The sequence below is a fragment of the Pseudorca crassidens genome, chromosome 8 (genome assembly GCF_039906515.1).
Source record: "Pseudorca crassidens isolate mPseCra1 chromosome 8, mPseCra1.hap1, whole genome shotgun sequence".
NCBI lineage: Eukaryota > Metazoa > Chordata > Mammalia > Artiodactyla > Delphinidae > Pseudorca > Pseudorca crassidens.
In genome coordinates this window covers 95,178,404-95,195,637 of record NC_090303.1, presented here as the reverse complement: position 1 = coordinate 95,195,637, position 17,234 = coordinate 95,178,404, and the positions used below count along the sequence as shown (strand labels likewise).

At 43.6% G+C, this 17,234-nt stretch overlaps 1 protein-coding gene across 1 annotated transcript in view; it reads right to left on the bottom strand.

Moving 5' to 3' along the window:
- The window catches only part of LOC137228739 (M1-specific T cell receptor beta chain-like), a 55,501-nt gene extending 38,609 nt beyond the window's left edge, over positions 1-16,892 (bottom strand). Inside the window, exons 1-3 of the mRNA XM_067745609.1 lie at positions 16,835-16,892; positions 16,421-16,708; positions 15,064-15,082 (exon numbers count right to left, since the gene is read on the bottom strand). Of these exons, the coding sequence (XP_067601710.1) occupies positions 15,064-15,082; positions 16,421-16,708; positions 16,835-16,892 (365 nt within the window). The remainder of the gene's footprint in view (positions 1-15,063; positions 15,083-16,420; positions 16,709-16,834) is intronic.
- Between the last annotated feature and the right edge of the window lie 342 nt (positions 16,893-17,234).

The window sequence follows — 17,234 nt, the reverse complement described above, 5'->3', positions numbered from 1 at the left end:
TAACCTAAACAAGTTCACACAATCTGAGATTAAGTGACAGAGGCCCGACTCAAATCCATGTCTTTGTGACACCAAAGCTCAGAAGCTAACAAGGGTGCTATTAGGGATTGCCTCACGTTTGCCGTTGCTTGTGCCTTAGTAGAGCAGAAGGCGGTGGATGACTGAGAACCATAGGCCTAGATACCCTAAAGGAAGCGAGGAACCTCTAGAAAGAAATGTTTGCAAAACTAACTTATCTCTTTGATTCTGAGATGCCATCTATTAAAAGATGTACTGTTAAAAACATAATTGTTATTTTTAAGTGGTTGTTAATTCTATTGCATTAGCAATGAACATTGAATATAGGATTTGCCAATATTTTAGAAAAATAAAATTGTGAAAAACAATTTACCTTATAATAGAGGAAATGTGGTATATTAGGGATAACAATATTCCAGTAACCCTTTTCTATGGTGTGTGTGTATAGCCCCTACATCTATGGGAGATGCTAGAGACAGTGGTTCAAAATAAACCCTACATAGGAATAAAGACGCAGATGTAGAGAATGGACTTGAGGACACGGGGAGGGGAAAGGGTAAGCTGGGACCAAGTGAGAGAGTGGCATGGACATATATACGCTACCAAATGTAAAATAGATAGCTAGTGGGAAGCAGCCGCATAGCACAGGGAGATCAGCTCAGTGCTTTGTGTCTCCCTAGAGGGGTGGGATAGGGAGGGCGGGAGGGAGACGCAAGAGGGAGGGGATATGGGGATATACGCATACGTATAGCTGATTCACTTTGTTATACAGCAGAAACTAACACACCATTGTAAAGCAATTATACTCCAATAAAGTTGTTAAAAAAAAAAACCCAAAAAACAAAATAAACCTTACAAAGTAGTATCCTGGTAAAAAGTATAGAATAATCCAATTTTTCTTGACATGAAACATTAAGTACATTAAAATCTCTTGGTCAAATACACCAAACTTTCTTCCAAAATAAACCCAAATCTTTTTCTATTTTAGCAATCCTAAATTCTTCTGAAAATTGCCTAATTACTTACTGTGATGGCATAAGCAAGAGTCTAAGACCGAAGAAAGCACAGACTCCCGGTGCCATTTCCCTGAGGTAATGGCATTCTGCTCAGGGTCCGGGGATCGGCACAGACGTGGGCGGTCTTCTCACTGTTGAGAAGCCTGAACAAAAGCCTCCAGCAGGTTTTCGGACCCTGGGGTGTGGGAGAAGGGTGTGAAGGGGGCGCGAGGAGTGGAGAAGTACTGGGCACTGAGTCAGAATGGAGAAGTGTCCCAGGGTTCCCCCACCTCCTCCCACGAGGAGGCCGTGGCAAAGGGGCCTGAGAAAGCCCTCTACCCAAAGCCCAAGGCCTCAGATAAAGAGACCTAGGAATGCAGTTTCAGGGCTAGGAACGCAAATGTTATGAAAAAATGACCAGCCCGGGGGTCTGAGTCCTTGAATACAGCTCCCTTCAAAGACAGCAGTGCGCTGGCTGTGGACCTGCAGGTAGGTGTGTGTTTAGCTTCGTAACCAAAACCAAGCGAAGGGAGAGATGTTGGAAGAAGCAGGCGCACTGCAGATCAGCACAGTTGTGGAGAGGAACTGGGTCTGGGAATAGCGCTCTCTCTACTAGAGGCTCAGTTGAGGTGATGGCAGCTGTAATGGGGAAGGACCCAGGTAGCTCTGGAAACAGACTCACAGGCTCATACCTGTTCTGTTCTCTTGCAGTTGATTTTCTGAGTCTGGACAATGTTGGCTGCGAGAAGGATAGTAGATGCTTCATTCTTCAAAATAAACAGATATTTTCTCCAGTTGATTGTGAGTAGGGATATAACCTAATTTTTTTTGGTGGGGGGAGTTAAAAACAAAGGTTTATTTCTTGTTCATCTCCACCACGGGTTGTCTGGGGGCTCTGCCCTAGGTCTCCTCATTCAGGAACGTAGGCTGAAGCAGGAGTCACCATTTCAAGCACTCACTCGCCTCCCAAGCAGAACTGAAGATAGGTCTGGAGGCCTCACATAGGCTGTTAAAGTTTCTGGCCTGGCAGTGACACATGTCACTTCTGCTTACTAATCACTCACTGCAACGTCTCATGCCCCACCCCCTGCCCAACCTCCAGGAACCAGGGGTACAATTCCATTGTGTGCCAGGAAGGTGGGCCCCAGAAATACTTGGTGAACAGCATTAATGATTATTAAAGTCACTCATACAATATACATCTCCTCAGTCTTCTTCCTAGGACGATGCTGATAATTTTGATTAGTTATCTATCTCTCTCCCATGCTGCCCATTAAGTTAGGCAAATCTGACTCTATTTCCTGTTCTAGGAATAGACCTGGATGCACTTAAGTCAATCAAAATCATCTTAACCTGGTTGTAATTGGTTCAGGAAGGAACATGAGACATAATTCAGGTCAATGAGATGCTATGAGAGGTTGCAGGGTCTTTGGGGAAAGTTTTTCTCATTCTTCCAGGACAGACAGCTTCTGGGAGTAACTCCCTTTTTCTCCCTGCATGTGAGGGAGAAAGCAAGGAAGCCCCACTGAAACTTCAGATATAGCCTAATTCTTACCATCTCCTGCATCATAGTTTATTCCTTCCCTGATCAGAATTTTTCAATAAAACATTACTGACCATTCAGAGAACCTGGAGAAAGATGTATTTTTATCAGAGTTTTCCTCTTTATAGATTGAATGAACAGAATTCAAATCCCACAAACTTTCTCTGGAATCAGCACATGGACAATAACATTTACCTCAACAAAGGGTTTAGAATGTGTGAGTGCCCTCAATCAAGAGCAAAGGCGTAGAGATCAAACGTATAGATACCAAGGGGGAAGGGGCCTGGTGGGATGAATTGGGAGATTGGGATTGATATATATATACACTATTGATACTATGTATAAAATAGATAACTAATGAGAACCTACTGTACAGCACAGGGAACTCTACTCAGTGCTCTGTGGTGACCTAAATGGGAAGGAAATACAAAAAAGAGGGGATATATGTATATGTATAGCTGATTCACTTTGCTGTACAGTAGAAACTAACACAACATTGTAAAGCAACTATACTCCAATAAAAATTAATTTTTAAAAAAGAGCAAAGATACTGAGCAGAGTAGCAAATGTATAGTAAGAGGGAAAAAGATGGAAAGGAAAGGAGAGGGGAGGGGAGGGGAGGGGAGGGGAGGAAAGGAAAGGTTGATTTTAAAATGTTAGGGGACGGCCTCCCTGGTGGCGCAGTGGTTGAGAGTCCGCCTGCCGATGCAGGGGACGCAGGTTCGTGCCCTGGTCCGGGAAGATCCCACATGCCGCGGAGTGGCTGGGCCCGTGAGCCATGGCCACTGAAGCTGCGTGTCCAGAGCCTGTGCTCCGCATGATTCTGAGAGAGGACTCCTTCTCCTGGCTGGAGTCTCATGAATTTAGGTTGGAAACAACATGTAAGATTGGTCAGGTTCACTTCAGAATGGCCCCTGACTTGGAAAGGAGTGGTGAGTGGGGCTTAAAATATACCCCGTGCTGTCCTGGCCAAGACGTGCGGCTATGGGCTCAGTTCTTCCTAACTGTCCACCTTTCTTCTAATGGGCACACGTGCTGTAAGAGCGGCACAGCTCAGCCCTGACTTAGGGTCACCCCCTCTTGCCTCTGCCCTTTTTGTGCACAGAGGATGTGGCTGTGCTGTGCTGTGCCCTGACTTAGGGTCACCCCCTCTTGCATCTGCCCTTTTTGTGCACAGAGGATGTGGCCGTGCCGTGCTGTGCCCTGACTTAGGGTCACCCCCTCTTGCATCTGCCCTTTTTGTGCACAGAGGGTGTGGCCGTGCCGTGCTGTGCCCTGACTTAGGGTCACCCCCTCTTGCATCTGCCCTTTTTGTGCACAGAGGGTGTGGCCGTGCCGTGCTGTGGATTCACTGCTAGCGCAGAGGTGCACAGACATCTGGCTGGCGCTGGCCGACCCCAGGGTCAGAGGGATACCCTCCTTCTTTTTCCTGGAGACACTCGACCCATCGGGCACATCTCCTTTCTCAACACTGTCAACACGAAATGAGAAATGGAGCAGCTGCAGCCCCAGAACTGGGTCTTGTCGATACCAGAACATTCTCTCGTGATCCATATTCTGTATACATTCTATCACCACTTTCTCTCCATTCTTTTGACCAGCTAGCTTGGAGTCTGGGTTACTTTTGCATGCATGAGGCCTGTGAAAGAGGGATGGAGGAGGTGAAAAAAGAGGCCACCAGGAAGCCTGATGAGGGGGAGACCTTATATCCAGGGTCTAGAAATAATAGGACAGGGGTTTGCCACCAACTCTCTGGACTCAGCTACTCCCAGGAAGCAAAACGCACGGAGGAGCCTGATTCCCATGGCAGGTTCGAGGCAAGAATGGGTCCTCTCTCAGGCCCAGGCTATAGGCAGATTGGCTATGACGTCACTGTCCCGCCCACACTCATGGTCCCTCAGCCACCCTCTAGATTCTAGAGAGTTTGGAGGCGCTAAAGTGAAAGCCAGCCCTTTTCTTCATGGGAGTGTTTGTGTGTGTGTGTGTGTGTGTGTGTGTCTGTGTGTGTGTGTGTGTGTGTGTGTGTGTGTAGAAAAAAGTTAACGTAGTCTGTCTGATCTGTAGAAGGACCTGCTTACAAGGTAGGCCCTTGCCTTAATCTGGGAACTTGGATTTCGGGAGTGTTGCACCGTTTGGTAACTGGTGGGTGTGGTTCATTTCACCTAGAGTGCTTGCACAAACAATGTAGTTGATGCTGAACACTGCTTTGAGTCTGGAATTTGGTATGCGCCAGGCAGGCAGTGCCTATGTGATGAGCTGTTATTAGTTTGCTAGGGCTGCCGTAATCATGTCCCATAGAATGGGTGACTTAAACAACAGAAATTTATTTTCTCATTATTCTAGAAGCTAGAAGTTCAAGGTGTTGGCAGGGTTAGTTTCTAATGAGGCCTCTCTCTTTGGATGAGAGAGGTGACTGTCTTCTCCCCCTGTCTTCACATTGTCTTCCCTCTGTGCGTGTGTCTGTGTCCTAATTTTCTCTTCTTATAAGGACACCAGTCGTATTGGGAAAGGGCCCATCCCAATGAGCTCATTTAACATGAATTACCACTTTAAAGACCTTATCTCCAAATATAGTCACATTCTGAGGTACTGAGGGCTAGGACTTCATCATAGGAATTTTCAGGAGACACAATTCAGTCTATAATACCAGCCCCCCAAAATATCTGGGATGCTGAGTCTCTAACAGGCTTCTCTGGGCAGAAACATTGCACACGGGTTGCTGTATTTTCATTGCTGGGATGAAAGTGTGCAGCTTCCTGGGATGCAGAGGGCATATGGATGTCTCACGTGGATTCCTCCAAACTCTGCCTGTGTCTTCTTTTTCTTTTTTTCTTTAAATTAATTAGTTAATTTTTGGCTGCCTTGGGTCTTCATTGCTGTGCGCGGGCTTTCTCTAGTTGCGGAGAGCGGGGGCTACTCTTCTTTGCGGTGCGCAGGCTTCTCATTGTGGCGGTTTCTCTTGTTGCAGAGCATGGGCTCTAGGCGCGTGGGCTCAGTAGTTGTGGTGCACAGGCTTAGTCGCTCCGTGGCATGTGGGATCTTCCTAGACCAGGGCTCGAACCCACGTCCCCTGCATTGCCAGGCGGATTCTTAACCACTGCGCCACCAGGGAAGTCCCGCCTGTGTCTTCTTCCTCTTATGCTCTAGCTGAGTATCCTTACAAGGTCTGTGTAATAATCTTAGCCATGCGCACAACCACATGCTGAGTCCCATGTGTCCTCTTGTGAGTCTCTGAAGGTGAATCTCCAAAGTGGGGATTTTTTTTTTTTTTCCTGATTAGGAATACTTTACTGTTTCTCTCAACGTATATTTCCTTCACAGCACGTTTAGTTTTTCATACAATATTATTTAATAACAGTAATTATTATAAGGAGTGTATTGGTTTCAGATTTTGGACCTAGACTGCCTGGGTTTCAAACCTGGTTCTTTGACTTATTTGTAGCTGCAGGCAAATTCTGGGCCTCGGCATCCTTATATGTAAAATGGGACTAATAAAAATACCAACCTCCCAGGGTTATGGTAAGAAAGCAACAAGCTGATACATAGAAATTGGTTATAACCATGCATGTCTCAATAAATGTAGCCATTAAAAGCATTGACTGTTATCCCTACTACCATTATCTGCTGAAAACTAATTTTGTCTCAGACACTACATTAAAATTCTTCACTGATAAAGGATTTCTTTTACTCAGCAGCCTTATGTAAGTCTTTGTCTGTTTAGATTGACCTTCCAAAATATTTCTGCAGGAATTGTTTTCAATGAAATCTAATCTATAAAACTAAAACTACACTTAATATGCCTTCTTTAGCCTCCATGGATGTTAAACTTTCATTCATTACCAAATATCCTACATCATCTCTATTGATTTTTTTCTCTAAGCTGCATGATACTTTTGTAACAGTCACCTTACACAAATGCATCAGGCTCTGCTTACCTGCTAGGAAGGAAAAGCTACAAACTCCAGGGAAATTCTAACCCTAACCATCAATTTCTTTCCCCTGAATTCCTGATGAAATCCCTTAACCAGAAGTGGTCAGAAGAAGTATGTCTGACTTTGTGTTCTGATTCAAGTTCTATCTTCCTGTTAGGCTGCTCTTTGCTTTTGAAATGATTGGTTTTAGCATTTAGGAGATTTTTATCAGGCTGCTAATAGCTCCCAGCTATCCCCAGGACATCTGTGCATCCAGGTTGGCGTCTTGCATTGCAGAGTATTGTAACAGAGAAGAACAAACCTGACTCCATATTGGATCTATTCCTTTAGCGCTAACCTTTGTGCTCTGTTGCCTGTGCTTAGTCACGCTGACTCTGCACCTTTGTAGAGAATGTTGCCTATAACCTGAAATATACATGATAGCCCATTCTCAAGGCTCTGCCACCCAGGCTTGACCTTTAAAGGTATAACAGTTTTCATTCACATAGAGATACAAAGTTGCAGAACAGAGAATAACATTTATCTTGTTGGAGGTTTACAGGAACACTGTGACCCCGCTGAGTTGGACAACAGCAAGAGCAAAGGATTATGGCATCCCTGCTGGGGCCTGGCCAGCATCAAGAAGTCTGCAACAACGAGCAATATCCCCTCCCCGTTTAGTAAAAGAAGCCTGAGTTTTAACTTGGGTAAGACGGTTCCTCCCATCTTCTTGGTCTGCTGGCTTTCCAAATAAAGTCACTATGCTTTGCCCCAACACTTTTTCTCCTGATTTATTGGCCTGTTGTGTGGTGAGCAGTGTGAGCTTGGACTCAGTAACGACAGGAGAAATGTGTATATAATTTTGGTCGTATTAAGGAATTAGAAATAATTTTGTTAGGTAAGGTAATATTATGGTAAGATAAGAAAATGTCATTTTTTTAGAGCTTACTAAAATCTGCAGTAAAATATTACGATGTCTGGAAATTGCACCAAAATACATCAACTAAAAATGCCGGGAATAGAAGAAGGAAGGGTGGCAAAATGTTCATTATTGAATCTGGGTACTAGGACTCATTTTATTATTCTCTCTGCTTTTGCGATAGAAATTTTCCTAATAAAAACCTTGAAAATATTATACCAAGAGAAACATGGAAAGTACAAATTATTTTTATGCAATGCTTTACCACAACATTAACTTATATTAATGTCAAAATGTCAAGATTACAAAAGACAGGACAGACTGGGGAGCATTCCAGATTAAAGAGTAAAGGGACATAAAAACTAAGCACAAGACGTAATTTTGGATTGGACCATGGACCAGAATCTTTCCCCCTTTTTGCTATAAAGGACATTATTTGGACAATTGCCAAATATAAATAAAGTAAAACATACTGACATAAAAAAATAATCAATTACAAGTTGTTCTGCTTTTATTATCACCATGTGCCAGAAATTCTAAACAACTTTGGTGATAAATGACCCCTTACGTGCTTTGTCCTTCCGTGACTGGTTTTTTTCACTTAGTATGTCAGACCCTGAGCAGCAGAAAGAAGAATCTTTACAGGGGCTGCGGGGAGCAGGGAATGGGGAGTTGCTGTTCTACAGGTATACATTTTCAGTTGCGCAAGAGAATTAAGTTCTAGAAATCTGCTGTACAACATTGTGCCTGTAGTCAACAATACCAAATCGTACACATAAAAATTTGTTAAAAGAGATCTCATGTTAAGTGTCATCACCAAAAAACCCCAAAAAACCGAAAAAAAAACCCAACCCAAATAATAGTAACAACAAAAAACAACTCACCAGGTGATGTTGGTGCATGTTCAGAACACTCATCATGACAAAAGGGTCAGATGCGGACGCCACTATGAGGATTGTATGTCCCAAAGTTTTATTTGTAGTTACTCCTCTTCCCTCATCTATTAAAATTTTCTAATGGCATATAAATTGTTGAAAAATTGCCTGTGTACAACACAAATCAATTATAATCATACAATGGCTTCTACACTTTTTTTTTTTTTTTTCCGGTACGCAGGCCTCTCACCCATCGCGGAGCACAGGCTCCGGACGCGCAGGCTCAGCGGCCATGGCTCACGGGCCCAGCCGCTCCGCGGCACGTGGGATCTTCCCGGACCGGGGCACGAACCCGTGTCCCCTGCATTGTCACGGCAGGCGGACTCTCAACCACTGTGCCACCAGGGAAGCCCGACTTCTACGGTTTTTTGCAATTATATAAAATCATACAATCATAAAGATTCAGATTAAATTCCTTACATTTGACACTACTGTAAAGATCTAATATCTAATCCAACAGCCAAAACCTTGCTATAAACAAGAATATTGACCCAGTTACTCAACACAGAAACCCTTTGAACATGTTTTACTGCATTATTTACTTATACAAAGGGTTTCAACTCAATACATCATTCTTATTTCTATTAGAATGTGTTTTCCTTTTTATTTTTTTACAAGACAGTGAAATCTGTAAATATGCAATGTAATCAACATGTTTAAATGAAAGGCATTAGGCTAAGATTAAAATTCTTCCCTGGTGCATAGAGGTAAAATAAGAATTTTTCTTCATTAAAAAAGAAAAAAAACTCCTTCCATAAAAATCTTTCATTGGTCTAAGCGAGAAACGATTTCCATGTTTATATATGTATATTTTGTATAAACACACACATATGTATATGTGTGTGTGCACACGCATATAATTTCTCTCTTAACAAGCACTGTTTCTCCACAGAAGTTGATTTGGAGAATTCCTAGTTACGCAGCTTCCCCAGTCACACCCTGGCTGTTTCAAGAGTTAAGGTCCTTGAAGTTTGGGATCATTCATGCTCCTTTCAGGCACAGGTTCTGCCCCAGCCCCTCAGTACTATATATTTCTCTATTTAAACATTAAATTAAAATATGCCTAATTTTTGTCAAGATGAAGAAACAAAATTTTTTTAAACAAAAAATTTTTTAAAACAAAAATTTTTTTAAACAAACAAAAAACAAAAAATTTTGTTTTGTTTTTTAAACAAACAAAAAACAAACAAAAATTTTTTTTAAACAAATTTTTTTAAACAAAAAATTTAATGTTTAATTTTTTTTTATTTAAACATTAAATTAAAATATGCCTAATTTTTATCAAGATGAAGAAACAAACTTGTCACTTCTGTCATACTCTATGCGCAATTTAAGATTATGTTTAAAATTTTAAACAGTGAGACAATATTTATCGTGAAGTGTAAGATTTTTGTTTGATAAATACAAGTTTGGGTTCATACATGAGCTATTTCATTGAATCTGAGTAAGATTTTTAACATTGAAATGCATTAATACATTGTTATTTTATAATTGTTGATTTTTTAAAATCTAAAGAACAAATCAAGAATATGCTGATTTTTAGTGATTATTACGTGACTGTTAATGAAAATAACATTGTCGTATAGGGGAGGGGGGAGGGTGATGCTAAAATATTATTTGCTCTGGCAGACAAATAGACTAGATAACGCCATGGCAGGAGGGAAAGGATTCTGGGCCTTTCTCTTACTTGTTGTGAAGGAGAGAAATTCCAAACTGAAAGATACTCAGGAAGAGATTACCTTCACAGCGTCCCTTTGTCACAAGCTCTTTCTTATCTTCACAGCAGCAGTTTGGTGGCAGAGGGTCAACGTGCCTGCGCTAAGCCCAGTGACCCCAGCAGCTCATGTGAAGGGCCTCTCCCCAGGAGAACTCCCCTCCTACCCCTGGTCACCACGCCTCCTCTCTGGGGCTGGAGATGACTGGATTCGAAGACTAGAAAATTCTATGCCTGAGCCTGGGATGGTGAGGCTTTACTGAAATCGGTAAGTCTAGAGAAGAAATGGGCAGCATGAAAAGCTTATCTCTTAGAGACTTTACTCATCGGCCTTGTTATCTAAGCTGCTTATATAAAGGGCTCTTGGCTGGAAAGAGAGATAAGGAGGACATCTTCTGATTAGAATTCTGGAAGGCATCATAGAGTCCTTGCATTGATACTTATTGAACTCTGGCTATATGCCAGGCACTGGGAGTACAGCTATGGACCACAGAGGCACAGAGGTCCACGCCTCACAGAGCTTCCATTCAATTCATCAACCCTTATATCACACACAATGGGGAGATTTACATCAAACAAGAACTTACTTCACTAAGACTATTGCAAAACTATGATGCGTAAAAGGCGTGTTGTGTTCAGGAAATGACCAGAGACCTCCTGGGGAACCTGGGAAGCGGTCATGAGATCCAGAGAAGAGCATGAGTTTGCAGGTTGACCTAGTGGAGGAAACGTGGTGGGCAATCGGAGGTTACCTTGGTAGACAGGTGATGAAATGCACTTATCAAATAACCCCGTATAAGGTGTTGAGTCCTGAAGAAGTGAAATCCAAGGGCCAAGACCTGAAGTTGGAAAGGCAGTTTGTTTGGAAATGGAGTAGAACAGGACACTCAAATGCTGTTTTGGAAGAGGGTGGGAGAGGGGAACAGGGAAATGCAATGGGCTGGACAGCCTGGGCGGCCCTGGGGAGAGTTCTTGAAGACCAAGCGTGTCAGCTAGAAAGATGCGCTCTGCAGCAGGTGGTGTGAGGGGAGCTGGATTGATGTCAGGCTACTTCTGTAAAGGGCCTGGGAGGAGGGAGCCTATTGAAACAGCAGAAGAGAAGAAAGGAAAAGAGGATGGTGACAGCTCACCCACAGGTGCTGTCCTTTGTGTAACTTGCGGATGGACTCCTACTGACTGGGGCCCTGGAGCTGGAAATGTCTCCCCGGTGGGCGTGGAGACAGGCTTCCGCGAGCTTCTGCAGGCGGTAGCTTCCCCTGGTAGGGGCAAGGCCCAGGAAAGCCGAGCCACCTTCCTGCTGTGACAACCTTTCTGTGCAGAGAGGAAGCGGCTGTGCAGGGTTGTGGGTTAACCGCTGGCAGAAGTGTCTGAGAAGGGCTGGACATCTTCAGGTTGGGAGAAATGCTCAGCCTTATTTTAAAAGACACATATGTCTTAGAGACCCCCATTGTTGGTACTCCTTGCACCAAGTGAGCAATAGATTAGCTGTAGCCCCATTCCTGGCTCTCATCTGGATCATTACATATAAGTCACAGTACATATTTTTGTCACACCACCATCACCTTCTTTCCTGACCCTGAAACCTGATAAGCTGGGATTTTCCTGGCATCAGCATTCATGGACATTGTGGATAAAGAAAGATGGTACCTGGACAGAGAGCTCAGGAGAGAGCTGATATACAACCACCAGAGACAGGCTTAATGTAAGGGTCTGGCAAACCAAGCTCAAGGACATTCTACCTGTGCCCATGGACCACCTATTCCAAGGAGACAAAGAGCTACACTGCAGAGAAGGCCCAGTGCTCATGGAAGGGGAGTTCATGGTGGGGTGTCCGTGTTAGCTCTGGCATTAGTGAAAAAAGACCTGGGTACTAGGGAGTCAGTCGGTGATATCTTGTCTGCCAGTTGCCCCTTCTGAAGACCAGAAGGCATGCCCATTTTCTCCATCATACTGAATGAGATTTTCACGTACAACTGGTCAACTTGGATTGAAAAGAAGCTGGTGGCCTCTGTCTGCGCAGGTTCATAGTGGTGTATTCTTATCTTTCGTCTCTTCTTAAATCTCTACACACATTATTATTTCAGCATCACAAATTTTCATTAATGTATGGCGGCTGAATTTTCTAATTATTTCCATAGTCTGGGTCCTTAGGATGGTTCTTCATCATCCCTACTGTCTCCCTAAACTCCTCCTCCTCAAAATTGCTTTTACCAATTTACCCAAATGTGCAAGTTTACTTTCATCCCACTGACTCTCCTGTTACAAAGATTTCCATCTTCAATGATTTCCCCTTAGTGAGGGGCTTGCCAAAGTTCCCCTCACCCTGAGCGCACACTGGGGGTACCTGTCCCTCTGCAGTTCGATAATTAGGTCAATTATTAGGACTATGATGTAGAAGAAGGGAAATGACTGTAAAGTCCACACCCCTTTTCTCTTTCTTTCTTCAGATCCACACCACCATTCTGCTCATGCATTTTGCTGTGCACCATTTGTGCTCTCTTTTTACCATCCTTTTATTTAGTCCAAACACTGAGATGCCTTTGTTCTCCCAGCTTAACCCAGGTCTATAATATGTTTTCTGTTTAATACTTTCATCTTTTACTCTTATAAATTTCCTTTCACTTTTTCTACATGTTTCTAAGAACATACCTCATGTCTATTTCCTGCACTTGAGGAATTTTTGGTAATCCCAGACAAAGAAACTGGGAGAAAACTGTGGCTTTTCCATCTGAGAGTAGAGAGACCTGGATTCTGGATGTCTAGGGAAAACCTAACATTTCATATGTGTGTGTGTATCCATGTAACTGTGTGTCATTCTATGTATGTGTTTATTCCTCTTTTTAATTTATTTTTTTATTTTTGCATGCAATTTGGGTATATTTAATTTTTATCATTTTGCTTTTTTTCTCAAATATGAAGTACATTAAAAGTCAGTTATATACAGGAACCAGTTTTTAAGGATTGCTGTGAAACTGTGCTCCCTGACTGTTCTTCTTCAAAACTCCTTGGTTAGTCACATGAAAAACTGGATGAATTGGTTTTCATCAAGACTGGCACAGGGATTAAATTTGTAGAATGTGGTGAATTGAGTGTGAAGTACCAGTGGAGATTTCAAGTGACATTACCATGTAGAAAGTTGCATAAATTGGGCTGAAGCTCAGATTAGATATCTGACTAGAATACTGAATTTGATGTTATTAGAACAGAGAGTTTCATTAAAGTGATGAACTTGAATGATGTTGCTCAGGGAAAGTGTATAAAGTAATAAGAAGAGGGAAAAGGATGGAATACTGGAGAAAACCATTTTTAATGGAAGAATATAGAAGTGGTTGTCTACCAAGGACATTGACAATGAGTGAACCAAAAATTAAGATGGAAACAAATCATGAATAGTGTTCTTAGTCTGTTTGGCTGCTATAACAAAATACTACAGACTGGGTAGCTTATAAACAACAGAAACTATTTCCCACAGTTCTGGATGTTGGAAGTCTGAGATCAGGGTGCCTGCATTATTGGTGGGGGCTCTTTTCTGGTTGTAGACTTCTTGTTGTAACCTCACGTGGTGGAAGGGGCTATGGAGCTCACTGGGGTCTCTTTTATAAGGGCACTAATTCCATTCATGAGAGCTCCGCCCTTATAACCTAATCATCACCCAAAGGCCCAACCTCCTAATATCATCACATCTGCAATTAGAATTTCAACATAAATTTGTTGGTGGTGGGGGGCATAAATATCCAGGCCATAGCATGTTTTAACTCTAAAAATTCACCAAATTTTGTAGATATTTCTTTAGCATGTGTGAAATTGACTGAGGTAGAAGTTAGGCACTGGAAAAAGATTCCATAAAGAAGACTGAGACTGGATTCCTCTTATAGAGAGCAATTTAAAACCCGAACTCTCCTGGTCCTAGGAAACAAAGAGCAGAGTAACCTGGTGCCTAGGGCAGGTCTAAGTCAAGAATAAGGGTATCCCAGCTCTAAGCTCTGAAATAACAGAGGGAACTAGGTTTGTGGATTCTTCATAAGTATGAAGGAGTCTGTCGGCATCATTGTCTCAGAGGTTCTCATGGGATGGGAGTCACCTGTGATGACCTCCAGGAACTAAGAATAAGTTATTGGATGTAGACTCTGTTTCACAGGGAACAGTCTTGGTCTTATAACCTCCAATGACATATTTGATTGAATTAGTATAATTCTATTTATATTGAGAATATGATGAAAGGTATAATGGAAACCCAGCTTGGACCTAAGGAGCAGCAACTTTTGTAGTTCAGCAATGTCTGGGTAAGTATTTCAAAAAGGAGAGGATGGTCCCCTGGAAGTCTCTGTGTATGACAGCATGCGATGCTCCCAGGAGAGAGCTCACCTTGAAGTAAGGGTGGGGATGGGGGCGTGGCAGGGTAGACTGACCCAGTAATACAACTGTAGTTCTTGGAAAGATGAGCAGATTCTAAGCTCAGCTGGGTTTTTATTGCCAGAATTTGTGTCTTGGATGAGGTCCTCTGCATTCCCTTGTTCCAGGTTATAATTACTATATTAGTGGTTGGTAAGGAATGTATGTAATTGAATGAACCTTTACGCTAAAATCTCAGTAAGTCATTGGGGATCAAGACACAGACCTGCAGTCTTGCCCCTCTAACACCAGCAAGGAAAAGGTTGAGCTTTCCTCTTGTACTTCATCGATAGAGGCGCCACTCTGCAGGGAACTATACCTGGGAGTGATGACGGAACTCATTGGGAGCAATAATAGGGTCTGCTGCATTGCATAGCTTGGCAGCTGGAATGGTGCAGAGTAGAAGCATCTGCCATGGCTGGCAGGTATTTTAGGGCCAAAAAGAAAAGAATCCCATGGATACAGTGGTAGCTGAGAGAGGCGACACCCTTGTCAGGAGGACATATAGCACAGAGTAAACAGGGGCTGGAGGAGAGGAAGAATAAAACTCTGCTAGAGTACATGATTTATCTTGTTTACATACCCATGTGAAAACCCCTGGCATCCCCCCAGAGTATGTGTGGGAGAGGACTTTGCAGGGAACTTAGACCCTGCACTAGTAGGAGGGGTATTGGGAAGCTGATCTAAGAGAAGACTGATTCCTTCATTCACTTAACACGACTCTCTTCAAGCACTCTGGTAAATATGGAGATTAAAAAAAGTAACCAGTATAGGCGCGGTCCCTGCTCTCATTAACTTCAACATTTATTCACATAAATTTTAAATAGCAAACAATCAAGTGTCCCTGAGGACAGAAGCTCAGGCTGTCTTAAGAGCACATAGCAGAAGAACTAACCCAGTCAGGGGTTCGAGGAAATCTTCCTGGAGGAAGTGACTTCTGAATTGGTATGCGGAGAAATCATCAGTTAGGGATCCGGCTAGAGAGGGAGAGGAAGAGTGCTCTAGGGAGAGTAAACATCATTGGTGAAGACCCAGGAGTGCGTCATTGTAGGATATATTTGGGGACCTGAGGGAGGTGGACTCTGTCTGCTAGAATGGAAAGCAGTTGTGGTAACTGAAGGAAAGAGGACATTCCCGTTAGGAAGGTAGACAGGTGCAAAGACTGCATCTTGGAGGGTGTTGAGAGTCTTGTGAAGTACCACAAACTCGAGACTTTAGCTAAGTTAATGAGAAACACTGATGGGTTTTAAGCTCCGGAGTGGTTTGTGGGTGGGGGCGGGTAGCAAACTGGAAGGTGGTTAAGGAATCCAGGTGAGAGACAACATTTTCTGGATCACAGTGTTGTCCGTGAGGTTAAATTAGTAAAATTTGCAAGGAATTTAATACTGAGAAGTCTGCAGGGGATGGATGGATTGGGTGTGGAAGGAGAGAATCTGAGAAACGGTGAGGACGACTCCTACATCTTTGGCTCGGGCATTTGGGTGGATGGCAGACCATTTGCAGAGATGAGAAAAATGGGAGATATCAGATTTAGTAAACAAGTCCGATGTGCTACTCCTCCAGGTGACAAAACCTCCAGGAAGAGGACCCGGAAGGTGGGATGAAATTTTGTTGAGTGATTGGATTGAAAATGAAATCTTCAGTTTGGGCAACGATGGCGCTCAGTAAGGAGGAAGGATTGCAGTGCGTGTAAAATTCCTTTTCTAGGAATTTACCTTTACTCATGGTGCTAGCCTTAACACAGGTAGCTTGTCCTGCCTGCGCTTTGAAAAGCTCACTGTTACCAGAAGTGAGAGGAGGACACATTGCAGAGGGGCTGCCTTGCCCGGAGTCCACAGAGTTGGAGAGTCAGGGAAGGACTCCTGTGGGCACTGATGGCGGGGGAAGTTTGTCTTCTTGGTTGGGTGGGGCCTCCGGAGGGAGGAGCCTCCCTGCTCTTGTGGCTGCCCTTTTTGTGCAGAGAGCAGCTGACTGTGCCGTGCTGTGGATAAACTGCTGGCACAGAGGTAGAAAGAGGTCTGGTTGGTGCTGGCCGATGCCAGGGTCAGGGGGAAATCTGGCTTCTTTTCTCGAGAGACAATGTATCCATTGGGGACATCTCCCTTTTCAACCAAGTCAATATTCCTTGAAAAATAGATCAGCCTTAGACCCAGCCCTGGGTCTTGTCGATACCAGTACATAGCATCGTGTTGCATATTCTGAGAACAAGTCAATGTCACCCGCTTTCTCGTCTCTGTGATCTGGTGTCTCGGGCTCTGGGTCACATCGGCTTCCAGGGGGTCTGTAGGAGAAGGAGACAGAACTAGAGACAGCTGAGGAGTCGCCTTGCGCTGCAGCTCCTAGGAAAGGGCTTGAGCTAAGACCTGAAAGCTATGGCCAAGGCATGCCCATGAGTTCTACGACTCACCTGCTCCCAGGAGACAAAGCAGGACACAGCCCAGGAGCCGGGGGGCCCATGGCAGCATCGCTCTGCCAGCCCTGGGGGCCCTAGCTGGTTTCTGTGATGTCTCTCTCCCTCTCTGCCGCTACTCGATCCTCATTTTCAGGGGAGAAGCCACTCCCCCTTCCTTAGAGGGCTGAAGGGTAACACAGGGGATCGGTCGTGGCCAATGGGGGCTGGCAAGCTTGTGATCACTGTCATTTTCCTTGTCCTCCTTTGAGGCTGCTGGTTTCTATGCATTTGACAATGTCTTCTTATTAGCACACTCTTGTCAAAGTTGAAAAATAGTTCTGTATTTTGGATCTTTATGATGAAAATTGGTATATTTGATTATCACTTAGAAATGCGAGAACATGAAACTCATGCT